The sequence below is a fragment of the Oncorhynchus mykiss genome, chromosome 6 (assembly GCF_057628025.1).
Source record: "Oncorhynchus mykiss isolate SJ-2025 chromosome 6, ASM5762802v1, whole genome shotgun sequence".
NCBI lineage: Eukaryota > Metazoa > Chordata > Actinopteri > Salmoniformes > Salmonidae > Oncorhynchus > Oncorhynchus mykiss.
In genome coordinates this window covers 11,465,739-11,483,324 of record NC_143027.1, presented here as the reverse complement: position 1 = coordinate 11,483,324, position 17,586 = coordinate 11,465,739, and the positions used below count along the sequence as shown (strand labels likewise).

The 17,586-nt window shown below is 45.9% G+C and overlaps 1 protein-coding gene across 1 annotated transcript in view; it reads right to left on the bottom strand.

Moving 5' to 3' along the window:
- Positions 1-5,239: 5,239 nt before the first annotated feature.
- The window catches only part of commd10 (COMM domain containing 10), a 45,024-nt gene continuing 32,677 nt past the window's right edge, over positions 5,240-17,586 (bottom strand). Inside the window, 2 exon segments of the mRNA NM_001160539.1 lie at positions 5,240-5,671; positions 5,770-5,832. Of these exon segments, the coding sequence (NP_001154011.1) occupies positions 5,633-5,671; positions 5,770-5,832 (102 nt within the window). The 3' untranslated portion in view covers positions 5,240-5,632.

Below are 17,586 nucleotides of genomic sequence, written 5' to 3'. Positions count from 1 at the left end.
ATGGCCACTCCAATACCTTGACTTGTCCTTAAGCCATTTTGCCACAACTTTGGAAGAATGCTTTGGGTCATTGTCCATTGAACAGTTCTATTTTTGTTTCATCAGACCAGAATACATTTCTCCAAAAAGTACGATCTTTGTCCCTATGTGCAGTTGCAAACTGTAGTCTGGCTTTTTTATGGAGGTTTTGGAGCAGTGGCTTCTTCCTTGCTGAGTGGCCTTTCAGGTTATGTCGACATAGGACTCGTTTTGCCGTGGATATCGATACTTTAGTACCTGTTTCCTCCAGCATCTTCACAGGGTCTTTTGCTGTTGTTCTGGGATTGATTTTCACATTTCGCAAAGTACTATCATCTCTAGGAGACCAAACGCGTCTCCTTCCTGAGTGGTATAACGGCTGCGTGGTCCAATCCAGAGAATGACACACACACACACACACACACACACACACACACAGCTCTTTTTGTCTAGGGCCAGAGAATGACAGACATTGATTACAAAATGTTCCCACAAGAAGGACCTGTTCAAGTCAGCACAGCACAAGGTGAGTCCAAAAATGTATTGTATGCTGCTGCATAAATGATGTAACATGCCAAGGAGATATGTATACTGTAGCTAAGAAAGTAATAATAAGTGTATGTTGTGTAGTAAGATGTTAGTAGTCCAAGTGCCTCACCCTAATCATTTGGTTCCTTTCACTGTCATAACTTAGCCTACTGTTCTGACTTGGTGGTGCACATGTAGCCTAGAACCTGCTTTAGAGAAATGTAATCATCAAATATTGTAAGAGCTTTCATTGTGTGCTTATATTCCCTCTTTATTTATCCTATAGTTCTGACTTGGTATACAGGGAGAACACTGTAAGAATGGCCAATGTTCTGAATTCTGTCGCTGTACATTTCAAAGGTGCTGAGTAAATAGTTATATTGACTACGTCCGTCCTAGATAGCTCATTAAAGTCTTAATTGAAATTACGGATTGCCACTTATCCGCTTGTCCCCTTATGCCATAGTTTGTACATATTAATTGTCAATAGAAACCACATTTGTTTAAGCAAGTCAGCCATATCAGCTGATTTAAAAAAAGACAGTAAATGAGGCTGAATGAATTGTTTCGCTGCCAGACAAGGCTTCGCTGATAGCCAGGTGTAGCGGTGGTAAGGATTCACTCCATGCTGAAAAGAAAGCTCTGTGGTTGGGACAGCTTTATGTAGGCCTTAAAAGTCTGTAGGCACAGTTTGTCACTGTTATATTGTTAACAATTAATGTTATACTGTTAACAATTAATGTATTGTTTAGTGTTGTGTAGTGGCTTTGCTGGCATGCATAAATAAATGTTTGGGGGCGAGATTGCCCCACCAAGATTTACATGCTAAAATCGCCACTGGTTCTCGGCTGCAACACTCACTACCGAGTTCCAAACATAACTGTTTGTCGGGAGCTTCATGAAATAGGTTTCCATGGCCAAGCAGCCACACACTAGCCTAAGATCACCATGCGCAATGCCAAGCTTCAGCTGGAGTGGTGTAAAGCTCGCCGCCATTGGACTCAGTGGAAACGCGGCCTCTAGATGAATCAAACGCGGCCCTGATGAATCACGCTCCACCATCTGGTAGCCTGATGGATGAATCAGGTTTTGGAGGATGCCAGTAGAACGCTACCTGCCCCAATGCATAGTGCACACTGTAAAGTTTGGTGGAGGAGGAATAATGGTCAGGGGCTGTTTTTCATGGTTCGGACTAGGCCCCTTTGTTCCAGTGAAGGGAAATCTTAACGTTATATGATACACTTATATTCTAGACGATTCTGTGCTTCCAACTTTGTGGCAACAGTTTGGGGGAAGGCCCTTTCCTGTTTCAGCATGACAATGCTACGTGCACAAAGCGAGGTCCATGCAGAGATGGTTTGTCAACATCGGTATGGAAGAACTCGTCTGGCCTGCACAGGGCCCTGACGTCAACCCCATTGAATACCTTTGGGGTGAATTGGAACGCCTACTGCAATTCAGGCCTAATCGCCCAACATCAGTGATCAAAGTCACTAATGCTCTTGTGGCTGAATGGAAAGGGAAAGGGGGATACCTAGTCAGTTGTTGTACAACTGAATGCATTCAATGAATGGAAGCAAGTCCCCGCAGCAATGTTACAACATCTAGTGGAACGCCTTCCCAGAAGAGTGGAGGCTGTATAGCAGCAAAGAGGGGACCAACTCCATTTTAATGCCCATGATTTAGTTTTTTTGTGTGTATTTTTTGTTTTTTTTTAACCTTTATTTAACCAGGCAAGTCAGTTAAGAACAAATTCGTATCTTCAATGACGGCCTGCAGTGGGTTAACTGCCTTGTTCAGGGGCAGAACGACAGATTTTTACCTTGTCAGCTCGGGGATTCGATCTAGCAACCTTTCGGAATGAGATGTTCAACGACCAGGTGTCCATATACTTTTGGCCATGTAGTGTTATCTCTTCGATTTGTTAGCAATGGATATATTGCAAACAGCATGACCACAGGCACAAATGAATATCAAAATAAATAAGGAGATCAAAATAAAGCTAGGGTTGTTTGATGGAGTGCCTGCGGGCTGAGCAGTATGTTTGGGCTGACGGCCACCCCTCAGTCTGTTAGCAGAGGGCGGAGAGGCCTCCTCTCTCCCTGAACCTGCCATGTGTACCACCACCACCACCACCACCTCCCATCTGTCTCCAAGTATTTACCCAATGTACTGCAACAAAACGGCCACCTCAGTGAGGGCGCCGCCACGCTTCAAGCAACACAAAAACAAGGACATCTGCAGTAAACAGAGGGAGAGAGAGGAAGAGAGAGAGAAAGCAAGAGAGCAAACAACATAAAGCGGTGATCTAACACAGAGTGGAAGAGAAAAGACGACGCCTGAAGAAAGAAAGAAGAAGCTAGTGTTGTCATGGCGCTGTGCTGCCAAGAAGGCTGGAGACATCCTCAGCAGACACCGGCCTCCACCATAGAGATAGATAGAGGACTCATCTATTTATCTGTGCAATTATAGCATTTGTGACAGCATGGGCAGCGCAACTGAAGCTATCTCCATCCATTTTCATCTTCACAATTGGCTGATCCCTCCTGATGACACTGTTGGACATGACTCCGACAGGGTCACCAGGAGGGATCCAGCCAATGAAGTTGGAAGTCACACCCAGTTGACTACCTTAAAATGGTGGAAGCCCTCAAGGGCGCTGCCCATACTAATACTGCCTTTTGGCCACAAGAGGCCTCTACCATTCTCTAAGGCCTCCACTCAGACCTCAGTCGGTGGCATCAAGGAGAGCAGCAGTGGAGCCGCAACAATGACACTTGTTTTCCAGACACTTCGGATGATTTGGCCCATTCTGCTGATTTCAGACATGAACCTATGTGATAAGGGAGCGTCAGATTTTGATACGAGGCTGCATCGTTGGTGAGGCTCAGGCTCAGGCTGAGAGGACCCTGTGGGCCCTACATTACAGTAAGTTGGGGGCTGGTGGGGTTGTGGGGCTGTGTATCCTCAGGTCTGGTAATGAACACGGTCTCAGGTGGCTGTGGATCCAGAACCCCCCACCCCACCCTAACCCACCGTACCGTTACATCACATAATTAATCACAACATAGATATAGAACACTTGATATATTGTCTATGAGAGACATTGTCCCTCAGCACCCACTAACTCACTGTTACAGGCCCTGCCACACACAGGCTAGGCCTAATATGAGCTCTGTAACCCCACATAGGCCTAACATGAGCTTTAAAACTACACAGGCTAGGCCTAATATGAGCTGCGTAACTCCACACGGAGATCCATGTTAGAAGTGGACAAAACTGTTGCCGATTATCTGCCACTAAAAGCAAGGTGAGACTTTAATTTAGTTGTGTTGATGTGCGGAAGCGCTGGTTCTTCTCTGTGAAGTTTTAGCCTGGAGAGCAAAGACTTCTGGAGTTCCTTAGATGGCCTTGCACACTGCAGAGTATCCCCTCCTCTGTTTTCAATGTTATTGTCCATCTTTATGGTTACGCGCAAGTCTCTCAACTAAATACTGTGAGCAGACCGTTTATTTTTTGTCAGTTTGTGACTGGGTTAAATTGTCTGTCTGCTTCTTGGCACATTTGTACCAGAGCTGCTGTCATCTCAGCCCATTATTTGAGGGCCAGCGCTCTTTGCGCAGTGGTCGACCAGTCTTATCCAGGATTAGTGCATTATCCACTTATTTGAGCTGGCTGGTTCAGGCCACCCTTGATAATTGTCCATAAAAACCTGACTGCTTCGTGTTTACTGTCCAGCAGGCCTCGACACACACACGCACAAGTAGGACTCGGTTCTGTTCTCTCAGTTGGAGACTCAGAACGGATACTTTTTTTCCACGGCAGGATGCAAGCAGCCATCTGTTCCCCATGCTGTAGGACACACAGCTCCCTCAGGCAGTGACTTTGGTGATTTTTTTCCACATGGTGGCAAAACTGTAAATTGGGTAAAATAACAGTCGTTACAGAGGTCTTGAGAGGTTTTCTAGAGAGAGAGGTGACTGGATTTTTTTTTTTGCATTTCAACATCAGGTTCAGAGTGCTCACTGCCTGGTATCTTCACTCCAAAGAGGATGAAAGTAGAGCAAAGGTTTCATTTTTTCCTCAGCTATTCTCCAAATTGTCCTGCCTGCGGCAGAGAAGCATGGAGCAGCTGCCAGAACCTACTCTTAAGCGAGTGACTAACTCATCCGTTTTACAACGGCTTTAGAGCCCATTCTACATGCTTATTATCCCATTAACACAGACGCTGCCTGCTAAGTTTGATACAAAAACAACCAAAGGCGACATAATTGTTAAGAAGGAAACAGCAAATTGAAATGAAAACTTTGTTCAATAAAAATCTTCATAAATGTGATACAAGGTCGTAAAGTGTTTTACTGTCTTTCTCTAGAGGAGGAGGAGGCGGGGAAACGGTTTCTTCTTTTGTTCAGAGCGATGTGGACTTGACAGGTATTACGTGAGGAGGACGGGATAACGTGAGACCCTGGGAGAGGAAAACCTGTAGCTATCTGTTTTGGTGAAACCTTCACCGTTGGACAATACGCTTCATTTTAAATGGCTCCATTTTGTAACGCTAATTGAAAATAATGTGCTTCGTTTAGGAATGTCTGGCCCGCTAAGTGTGGAGATGAGGATTTGAACTGTGCCTTTGCACTTCTATCTGATGAAACTACAGGTGGGGTAAGAGAAGAAATAACAATGCCACTTTTCAGATTACAACATGTTTTATATTCCTCTAGTGCTTTAGATTACATATACATGATATCATGTTCAGTGTTTGTACATTAGTAACATTTCATCAGCATTCATATAGAAACATTCCTAAAAATAACATTGCCTGAATTTCACCAGCAACATTCATGTTGCACATCGGAAAACACAGGTAGAAAAATAGTTTTCATTGAAGGATGAAATGTAGTTGGATTACAGTTCTATACACACACACACACATCCTTTGCTCTCAACAAACAGGGAAATGTGAGATCTCCCTCATTATACCATCACATTGTTATGATAGGTGTCCTGTCAGTGTGCATGGGGAATTTTAATGACAACACTGCTTCTTCCATAGCTGTCATCATATAGAAATAGAATGGAACCCGCATCAGGTGAGGGAGTCCAATTGGGCTTGAACCGTCTCCAGCTGCAAGGAGAATGTTTGACAATTAGGTGAAAGGAAACATGCCTGCGGGTGTTAAGGAGTCAGTGATGTGGAAAGCAGAACCAACGTGCAGCACTGACCTGGTTGTAGAACTGAAGCAACTCCTGGTGGCTGAACTCCACAAACACTTTCTCCACCACACTCTGGAAGAGAAGAAAGATTCACCATGAGTCAACCAACATCACGGCCAACAACACTCCCTCCGCTCTCTATAAAAAACAACAACACTCCCGTCAAATATTTGTGCACTTCTGTCCATTGAAAGTAAGTACACCTACCGTCCAGTAAGTCATTTCCATCACTGCATGTACACTGAACAAAAAATATAAAAACGCAACATGCAACAATCTGAAACATTTTACTGAGTTGAAGTTCATATCAGTCAATTTGCTATCGTACACGTCAATCCAGAGCATCCTAAACATGCTCTATTGGTGACAAATCTGGTGAGTATGCAGGCCATGGAAAAACTGGGACGTTTTAAATCTTCCAGGAATTGTGTACAGATCCTTTGAGACATGGGGCTGTGCATTATCATCTGAAACATGGAGTGAGGCCGGCGGATGAATGGCACGACAATGGGCCTCGGGATCTCGTCATGGTATCGGTACATTCAAATTGCCATCGATAAAATGCAATTGTCTTCGTTGTCCGTAGTTTATGCCTGCCATACCATAATCCTACCGCCACCATGGGGCACTCTGTTCACAACATTGACAACAACAAACCGCTCACCCACCACGGTTGGAAGGCTGGTTGGAAGTACTGCCAAATTCTCTAAGACAACATTATCCCCAGCACAAGGTGCATCTGTGTAATGATCATGCTGTTTAATCAGCTTCTTGATATTCCACACCTGTCAAGTGGATGGATTGTCTTAGCAAAGGAAAAATGCTCACTAACAGGAATGTAAACTTCGCACACAAAATTTGAGAGAAATAAGCTTTTTGTGCGTATGGAACATTTCTGGGATCTTTATTTCAGCTCATGAAACATGGAACCAACACTTTACATGTTGCAACTATAAAATAGGAAATATATTGTGAAGAAATAACAAATAATAAGATACCAAGGAATTTAATCAAACCAAGAGTTTGCTGTCAGAGTTATCCCAGTGTTGGGTTGTACACACACACACACACACACACACACACACACACACACACACACGTAGCCGGAACTGTGGGGCTGAAGACACAATGGGGGATGGAATGTGTCAGAGCACATTAATGAAACAGATATTAATTAGACCCAACATTATCATCCATAATTAAGAGAAGGGGAAATGTCGTCTCTCGCCAAAGCCCACTTGGTATGTGCGAACATGAAAATGTAGGGCACACACACACACAGACCCACCCATCCACCCACACTTGAATTGAGGTTTGACAAGGTAACAGATTTTGTGAAACCATATTTGCACATTATAAATATGTGACACAAGTCAAATATTATATTGTGGCAAATTAATTCTGGGAATGAACCGGAAAGGAGCATCTACAAAAATCCCAAAAGATGACAAAATGCCAAAGCATATTGGCTTTAGAATTGCCCATTCAATCTTCACCCCTTACTATTTGATTTGTTGGTTTCCAGAGACCTCAGGATGATACATAGAGCTGGTTGAACTCTTTAAAATAGCCAACAACAAACTTCCTGTGATGGGGAGGTGAACCAGAGGACAGACCTAAAGGGTGAGGGATGTGATCTTCTCCACTGACATATAGCAAGAGGGGATCCTAAACATCAATGTGTCTGTCTGCCTGCCTGCCCGCCCGTCTCAGTCACAGAGGGGTTGGCTGTGTTTGGTGGTGTCAGTGTACATGTCATTGGTGGTGATGGGGAGGGAGGCACGGTTTAAACCCAGCCCAGTGTTTCAGCACCAAGGCCTGAGTAGGATTTGACAGATCTGGGCTAACACTAATGGGTATACTGCAAGAGCACATGAAACATTGAGGAAGCTAGGACAAGAGGATCAGGAGATACACCACTGCACTGCATCTCTCTGTTTGCATGGGCTTCCTGTACAAATGCTGGTTAGAGAAGGACAATTCAATTATGTATTGGTGAAGAAATAACCTCTGGGTACAAGGTATGGAAGAGAAACAACCCGTTTGGGGTACCCTCTCACAGGGTACAAGGTATGGAAGAGAAACAACCCGTTTTGGGTACCCTCTCACAGGGTACAAGGTATGGAAGAGAAACAACCCGTTTTGGGTACCCTCTCACAGGGTACAAGGTATGGAAGAGAAACAACCCGTTTTGGGTACCCTCTCACAGGGTACAAGGTATGGAAGAGAAACAACCCGTTTTGGGTACCCTGTCACAGGGTACAAGGTATGGAAGAGAAACAACCCTCACAGGGTACAAGGTATGGAAGAGAAACAACCCTCACAGGGTACAAGGTATGGAAGAGAAACAACCCTCACAGGGTACAAGGTATGGAAGAGAAACAACCCTCACAGGGTACAAGGTATGGAAGAGAAACAACCCGTTTTGGGTAAAGGTATGGAAGAGAAACAACTCGTTTTGGGTAAAGGTATGGAAGAGAGACAACCCGTTTTGGGTAAAGGTATGGAAGAGAAACAACTCGTTTTGGGTAAAGGTATGGAAGAGAAACAACTCGTTTTGGGTAAAGGTATGGAAGAGAAACAACTCGTTTTGGGTAAAGGTATGGAAGAGAGACAACCCTCACAGGGTACAAGGTATGGAAGAGAAACAACCCTCACAGGGTACAAGGTATGGAAGAGAAACAACCCTCACAGGGTACAAGGTATGGAAGAGAAACAACCCTTTTGGGGTACAAGGTATGGAAGAGAGACAACCCTCACAGGGTACAAGGTATGGAAGATGATAGTTTGAAGTGCTGCCATAGAGGTTGATCTATGATTTGTAAATGAATCATTATGATTTCATGTTATAATGTCCACCTATCCGATGATATTCAAGCAGCAGGTAGTGTTATTTTCTGATAGGTCTAATCTCAGCAGGTGAGGAAAGGTTGACATAAAAATGCACTTTTCATGAATTATTTGTTATTGTGCACAAAAAAAAAAGGTCTGATTTGCAACACTTGTCAAACTTTATGGAGCAAGTGCTATGGAAAGGAGAAGTGCTATTAGTGATAAAAGCACAGGGCGATAATACAAGACTGCTCCTACTTGTGACGCATCACCCTAACGATCCAAACCATTAAACACTGGACCTAAATAAAAAAAAACACCATGTGAGAGATACAATGTTGATTTACACGAAGAAAGAGAAAAAAACACGAAGAATAAAAAACATCGTCAGGGAACACTCGATAGATACCTAGAGAGAGAACGGGAATGTCAAATCCTGACAAACAGCTAAACTGCAATTAAATTGACGTATTGATCATGTTTACTTGTTGAAACAATCCCCTATGTACGTAATGAATCCCGAGTGGTGCAGCGGTCTAAGGCACTGCATCTCAGTGCCAAAGCAGTGAGATGCAGTAGATGTCACTACAGTCCCTGGTTCGAAATCCAGGCTGTATCACATCCGGCAGTGATTGGGAGTCTCATAGGATGGCTCACAGGTTTGGCCAGGGTAGGCCGTCATTGAAAATAAGAATTTGTTTTCAACTAACTTGCATAGTTAAATAAAAAACGATGTATGTACCCTACTAAATACTCCCTGTATACTTTCGGTGAACGGGACTAATTGGGAAACGTACAGATTTCCCTGGAAATCAATATGAACCCCCTAAATAAATGTGCAAGGCATACACGTTTTGCAGGGTTATGTGGCTTGACAGTTAAATGAGGCCATTTTGAATGCTCTTGCCTTTGCCTTGTGAATTGTTGATGGAAATCTTGACAGAAACAGGAGGCAGAGCTGTTGGGTTTCTGGCATCTCACCCTCAGCTCCCCAAACATTCTTAATTATGAATAAAAAAATACAACTCCTGGGTTAACCGTTGCCATGGACACAGAGCTCTTAAAAAGCCAGCTTGAAGGTGTATGGTGCTGTCTGTTTTTGGCACAAAATGTCAGACATCCCTGTGTATTTGCAGAGCTGGGAGGGATATGCTCTTAAAGGGAAATGTCAAAAATACACTATTTCATATTCATCATCTCCAGCATCATGCTGCTTTTGCAACAGCTAATGGGGATCCTAATAAAATACCCAAAATACCCCAACATATGTGACAACGCAGCGTTTCTATGTTTTGTAGTAAAACAGAGAAAGATGAGGGTTTCCAATTACATCGGTCTGCATTGTGTGATTTTAACCAATTATGAGTAGGCATTGCTTACTAATTGCCTCCTAATTGGTTGAGGATGTCATTGGAATCAGTTATCTTCCTCAATCTTTACTACAAAACATAGACACGTGTCATTTTCACATATGTTGATGTTGGGGTGGTGCTGGAGATGACTATGGAATTGTCTTTTAAAATGTAAATTCCCTTCAAGTATCATTTTTTTTGTCAATAATTTCTCACAGGTGACAGAAAAATGTATATGTGTGAGGGAGAAAGCTGTAATATTCTGTTACCAACACAAGGGCATGAAAACCGCTCAAATGTCAATGTAATTTGTCTTTTAATTGAAGGTGAGAAGAAAATCATTTTCATGCTTGCTGGAATGCTTATTGAATAGTCTGATGAGTTGGAAAAAAACACACTTGGAGTGGAATTGGTAAAAGCCAAATGTGTTGGACGTTTAGGTCATCATGTATTATATCAAACTTCTTCATTCACATGTCAACACAACCATTATGTTGCATGACAAATGTAAATGAAAAGTCCCAAATCTGACATTCACTCAGATCCAATATACAAGTCAAACAGTCTTCCCTGTCACACCCCCCTGGAGGGCCTGACGCCTGGGGAAAGGTTTCTGTCTGTCTGTCTGCCGGTGTGTGTGTCTGTCTGTCTGCCGGTGTGTGTGTCTGTCTGCCTGCCTGCCTGTCGGTGTGCGCCTGTCTGTCTGCCGGTGTGTGTGTCTGTCTGCCTGCCGGTGTGTGTGTGTGTCGGTGTGCCTGTCTGTCTGCACCTATCTGTGTCTGTCAGGGTCTGTCTGGAGACAGTGGTCAGCCCAGGGAGAGACTACATCCTGTCTGCCGGTGTGTGTGTCTGTCTGCCTGCCGGTGTGTGTGTGTGTGTCGGTGTGCCTGTCTGTCTGCACCTATCTGTGTCTGTCAGTGTCTGTCTGGAGACAGTGGTCAGCCCAGGGAGAGACTACATCCCCTAAATTCCATTACACCATAAACATGCCAGGAGACAATAGGTAGGATATTTACAACGCTACAATTCAATGGGATTTTCAACTGTCATAAATAGATGGAGGGTTTGTGCAAATTCCTGGCTGTGGCCCCCAGCATGCAGTCAGAGATGTGTAGATTACGCCCAATGAGCTGAGGGGGCCCCAGGCTGGGAGCCAATGTGCCAATCTGCCACTCAGAGCTCTTCCGATTGGAGTCACCAGAGGCCCAGTCTGGATTCTAATGCCTGGTCTTGGTACTGGTACAGGGAGAAGTGAGTGACTTTCAGATGTCACAGAGGGACACTGTGGTTTATGACCATTAACTAGAAACCATGGGCTTTCGCAACAACCACAACTGACAAGGTTGTTTTGATATGTCTTCACAGAAGCATGACTGGGTGAAGCGTTGCTCCTGCCGAGCCTGTGCAGAGGCAGGACTGTGACGTTACATCTTTCACACCTTTGTTCCTGCTGCTGTAGACCCCCAGGGGCAGAGAGCTGTTTTTTCTTCTAGCTCTGCCTGCATTTCGAAAGCCCACATATAAACAGGCTACCAGAAGCCCACATATAAACAGGCTACCAGAAGCCCACATATAAACAGGCTACCAGAAGCCCACATATAAACAGGCTACCAGAAGCCCACATATAAACAGGCTACCAGAAGCCCGCATATAAACAGGCTACCAGAAGCCCACATATAAACAGGCTACCAGAAGCCCACATATAAACAGGCTACCAGAAGCCCACATATAAACAGGCTACCAGAAGCCCACATATAAACAGGCTACCAGAAGCCCACATATAAACAGGCTACCAGAAGCCCACATATAAACAGGCTACCAGAAGCCCACATATAAACAGGCTACCAGAAGCCCACATATAAACAGGCTACCAGAAGCCCACATATAAACAGGCTACCAGAAGCCCACATATAAACAGGCTACCAGAAGCCCACATATAAACAGGCTACCAGAAGCCCACATATAAACAGGCTACCAGAAGCCCACATATAAACAGGCTACCAGAAGCCCACATATAAACAGGCTACCAGAAGCCCACATATAAACAGGCTACCAGAAGCCCACATATAAACAGGCTACCAGAAGCCCACATATAAACAGGCTACCAGAAGCCCATATATAAACAGGCTACCAGAAGCCCACATATAAACAGGCTACCAGAAGCCCACATATAAACAGGCTACCAGAAGCCCACATATAAACAGGCTACCAGAAGCCCACATATAAACAGGCTACCAGAAGCCCACATATAAACAGGCTACCAGAAGCCCACATATAAACAGGCTACCAGAAGCCCACATATAAACAGGCTACCAGGGAAGCATCCATCCACTGCAAGATTGGATTGACATTTGTTGAAAGCTAAGTCGAATCAATCCCCAGATGAATACAAAGATCCAATTAGAGAATAGGAGAGCATATGTCTACATGCTCGGCCAGCCAGACTTGAGCACTGCAGAAAGATAAACAAAAAAAATGACAGAGGATCAGACAGAGGACACATCAGACAGCAGACGATCCTAATGGCAGCACTCCTGAAAGGATTGGGTTATCAGACTGTTACAAATGGAAACTCGGGCTTTCTGGAAAATAAGGATGTTTAAATAAAGACCCTTTCTGATGTGAAAACCTGATGCAAGAGACAAGAGGATCTCTAGATTAGAATATACGTTCATGACATAGGATATCAAACAAAACATTTTGTGTCTTTTAACAACAGGTTTGACTGACACACCAAATACGTAATCGACAATGAGCATATATTAATGAAGTGTACAGACATTTGGGATACAAAGGATGTCCTCGGTGGTCGAATGAAAATAACAATGGCAGTTTTGCCTATTGGTTTGTATACTAATGATGTCAGAGGCAGAATTCCTGTTAGTGCTTGATTACAATAAACCACATCCTCTGTTGTGACTTCAAAAACAATGAGGCCGTCGCTGTGCTCCAACCACGACATGCAGCGCACACATCCGACTCCGGACCAACCTAATCTGCATTGCTCAACCACAACACAAAACCCTGAATGCTTTATTGAGAGGTTAATGTTGGTCTGAGCTCGAAGCCTCCGGGGAAATTGTTGGGTCATTTTGTTTAGCAGTTAAGGAAATAGAAGTGTCCCCCTTAGCTGACTGACTGACTGTACCCTAGTCTTACTGAACCCCAGCTGACTGACTGACTGTTCCCTAGTCTTACTGAACCCCAGCTGACAAGACTGACTGTACCCTAATCTTACTGAACCCCAGCTGACTGACTGTTCCCTAGTCTTACTGAACCCCAGCTGACTGACTGACTGACTGTTCCCTAGTCTTACTGAACCCCAGCTGACTGACTGATCCCTAGTCTTACTGAACCCCAGCTGACTGACTGCCTGACTGTTCCCTAGTCTTACTGAACCCCAGCTGACTGACTGACTGTTCCCTAGTCTTACTGAACCCCAGCTGACTGACTGACTGACTGAACCCTAGTCTTACTGAACCCCAGCTGACTGACTGACTGACTGAACCCTAGTCTTACTGAACCCCAGCTGACTGACTGACTGAACCCTAGTCTTACTGAACCCCAGCTGACTGACTGACTGAACCCTAGTCTTACTGAACCCCAGCTGACTGACTGACTGAACCCTAGTCTTACTGAACCCCAGCTGACTGACTGACTGTTCCCTAGTCTTACTGAACCCCAGCTGACTGACTGACTGACTGTTCCCTAGTCTTACTGAACCCCAGCTGACTGACTGATCCCTAGTCTTACTGAACCCCAGCTGACTGACTGCCTGACTGTTCCCTAGTCTTACTGAACCCCAGCTGACTGACTGACTGTTCCCTAGTCTTACTGAACCCCAGCTGACTGACTGACTGACTGAACCCTAGTCTTACTGAACCCCAGCTGACTGACTGACTGACTGACTGAACCCTAGTCTTACTGAACCCCAGCTGACTGACTGACTGAACCCTAGTCTTACTGAACCCCAGCTGACTGACTGACTGAACCCTAGTCTTACTGAACCCCAGCTGACTGACTGACTGTTCCCTAGTCTTACTGAACCCCAGCTGACTGACTGACTGAACCCTAGTCTTACTGAACCCCAGCTGACTGACTGACTGACGGAACCCTAGTCTTACTGAACCCCAGCTGACTGACTGACTGAACCCTAGTCTTACTGAACCCCAGCTGACTGACTGACTGTTCCCTAGTCTTACTGAACCCCAGCTGACTGACTGACTGTTCCCTAGTCTTACTGAACCCCAGCTGACTGACTGACTGACTGTTCCCTAGTCTTACTGAACCCCAGCTGACTGACTGACTGACTGTTCCCTAGTCTTACTGAACCCCAGCTGACTGACTGACTGAACCCTAGTCTTACTGAACCCCAGCTGACTGACTGACTGACGGAACCCTAGTCTTACTGAACCCCAGCTGACTGACTGACTGAACCCTAGTCTTACTGAACCCCAGCTGACTGACTGACTGACTGTTCCCTAGTCTTACTGAACCCCAGCTGACTGACTGACTGACTGTTCCCTAGTCTTACTGAACCCCAGCTGACTGACTGACTGTTCCCTAGTCTTACTGAACCCCAGCTGACTGACTGCCTGACTGTTCCCTAGTCTTACTGAACCCCAGCTGACTGACTGACTGTTCCCTAGTCTTACTGAACCCCAGCTGACTGACTGACTGACTGAACCCTAGTCTTACTGAACCCCAGCTGACTGACTGACTGAACCCTAGTCTTACTGAACCCCAGCTGACTGACTGACTGAACCCTAGTCTTACTGAACCCCAGCTGACTGACTGACTGTTCCCTAGTCTTACTGAACCCCAGCTGACTGACTGACTGAACCCTAGTCTTACTGAACCCCAGCTGACTGACTGACTGACTGAACCCTAGTCGTACTGAACCCCAGCTGACTGACTGACTGAACCCTAGTCTTACTGAACCCCAGCTGACTGACTGACTGAACCCTAGTCGTACTGAACCCCAGCTGACTGACTGACTGTTCCCTAGTCTTACTGAACCCCAGCTGACTGACTGACTGACTGAACCCTAGTCTTACTGAACCCCAGCTGACTGACTGACTGACTGACTGAACCCTAGTCTTACTGAACCCCAGCTGACTGACTGACTGAACCCTAGTCTTACTGAACCCCAGCTGACTGACTGACTGTTCCCTAGTCTTACTGAACCCCAGCTGACTGACTGACTGAACCCTAGTCTTACTGAACCCCAGCTGACTGACTGACTGACTGAACCCTAGTCTTACTGAACCCCAGCTGACTGACTGACTGAACCCTAGTCTTACTGAACCCCAGCTGACTGACTGACTGTTCCCTAGTCTTACTGAACCCCAGCTGACTGACTGACTGTTCTCTAGTCTTACTGAACCCCAGCTGACTGACTGACTGACTGTTCCCTAGTCTTACTGAACCCCAGCTGACTGACTGACTGTTCCCTAGTCTTACTGAACCCCAGCTGACTGACTGACTGTTCCCTAGTCTTACTGAACCCCAGCTGACTGACTGCCTGACTGTTCCCTAGTCTTACTGAACCCCAGCTGACTGACTGACTGTTCCCTAGTCTTACTGAACCCCAGCTGACTGACTGACTGAACCCTAGTCTTACTGAACCCCAGCTGACTGACTGACTGACTGACTGAACCCTAGTCTTACTGAACCCCAGCTGACTGACTGACTGAACCCTAGTCTTACTGAACCCCAGCTGACTGACTGACTGAACCCTAGTCTTACTGAACCCCAGCTGACTGACTGACTGTTCCCTAGTCTTACTGAACCCCAGCTGACTGACTGACTGAACCCTAGTCTTACTGAACCCCAGCTGACTGACTGACTGACTGAACCCTAGTCGTACTGAACCCCAGCTGACTGACTGACTGACTGTTCCCTAGTCTTACTGAACCCCAGCTGACTGACTGACTGACTGTTCCCTAGTCTTACTGAACCCCAGCTGACTGACTGACTGACTGTTCCCTAGTCTTACTGAACCCCAGCTGACTGACTGACTGACTGTTCCCTAGTCTTACTGAACCCCAGCTGACTGACTGACTGACTGTTCCCTAGTCTTACTGAACCCCAGCTGACTGACTGACTGACTGTTCCCTAGTCTTACTGAACCCCAGCTGACTGACTGACTGACTGTTCCCTAGTCTTACTGAACCCCAGCTGACTGACTGACTGACCCCTAGTCTTACTGAACCCCAGCTGACTGACTGACTGATCCCTAGTCTTACTGAACCCCAGCTGACTGACTGATACCTAGTCTTACTGAACCCCAGCTGACTGACTGATCCCTAGTCTTACTGAACCCCAGCTGACTGACTGTTCCCTAGTCTTACTGAACCCCAGCTGACTGACTGACTGACTGTACCCTAGTATTACTGAACCCCAGCTGACTGACTGACTGACTGACTGTACCCTAGTCTTACTGAACCCCAGCTGACTGACTGACTGTACCCTAGTCTTACTGAACCCCAGCTGACTGACTGACTGTACCCTAGTCTTACTGAACCCCAGCTGACTGACTGACTGTACCCTAGTCTTACTGAACCCCAGCTGACTGACTGACTGTTCCCTAGTCTTACTGAACCCCAGCTGACTAAATGTAGCCTAGTCTATCTGGGGCGGAGGGAATTTTCACACGCCTCTCCCACTGCCGTTCAGTACAGTACACAGCCTGGCGCAATAAAAGAGCACAAAGGCTGGGATTGTCCCCGGCCGCGGCCTAGCCAAAGAGCTGTAATGACAGGCTTTGCCACACAGAGGCCTCTTTCAGAGCAGGCCTCATCTCTGGGCACCAGCTAGGCCTTGCCTTCCCTCCCGGTGCCCCCACCCCCTCCCAAACAGGGAATTAGGTCTCCTCCTCTCCGGTTCCCTTGACCTCTGCACAACAGGAATACTCCAGGGGCAATGCAGGTACAACGTTGTTGTGACACTCTCTGTTAATCAGTTAGCCGGCTCTTCTGTTAACTCATGCACTGGTTCTTTTTTGGAGAATGGCCTTGACAAGTCATGTTGAACCAATCCAACCAAGACATTTACAAAAAGGATGAAACCCAACGCAATCAGATTACCGGACTTCAACTCAAACAAACCACCAGATCCTACATCCCTCTCATCCTCTTCGATCCAAAAAGGGGGAGGTTGACGTATCTCCTAGGGTTTAAACTAAAACATATCTAAACATACATTCTCATCAGGCAGTAAGCTTTGCGGTGCCTCTGATGCATCTTAACTTCCATGACCAATTTTCTCTCTGGGGACTGCTGTGGCTGGGTGCTGTTGCTCTCTGTCTGAGCTCATTTCGAAAGGCTGACTTTGGTAACTGCTCTACCACATGTGAAATCAACTGGCCCTTGTAACGATCGAAAGCAGCTCTTTATTTTGTCTGGAAACAAGCGTCAGTGTTTTCCTTAAAGCAACGCAGGGAGCTTCCAGTGTTTCAAAGCTGGCAGTGTTTGAGGAGACAGCGCAGATGTCAGAGGAAAGAGTGAGCCCCTCCTCCTGTTTACTCAGAGTGACACAGGCTGTAATAACACTCAACACTTTGATTCAAAGCTGCGGACAGAGAGGCCTCGCAGCGGACAGAGAGGCCTCGCAGCGGACAGAGAGGCCTCGCTGCGGACAG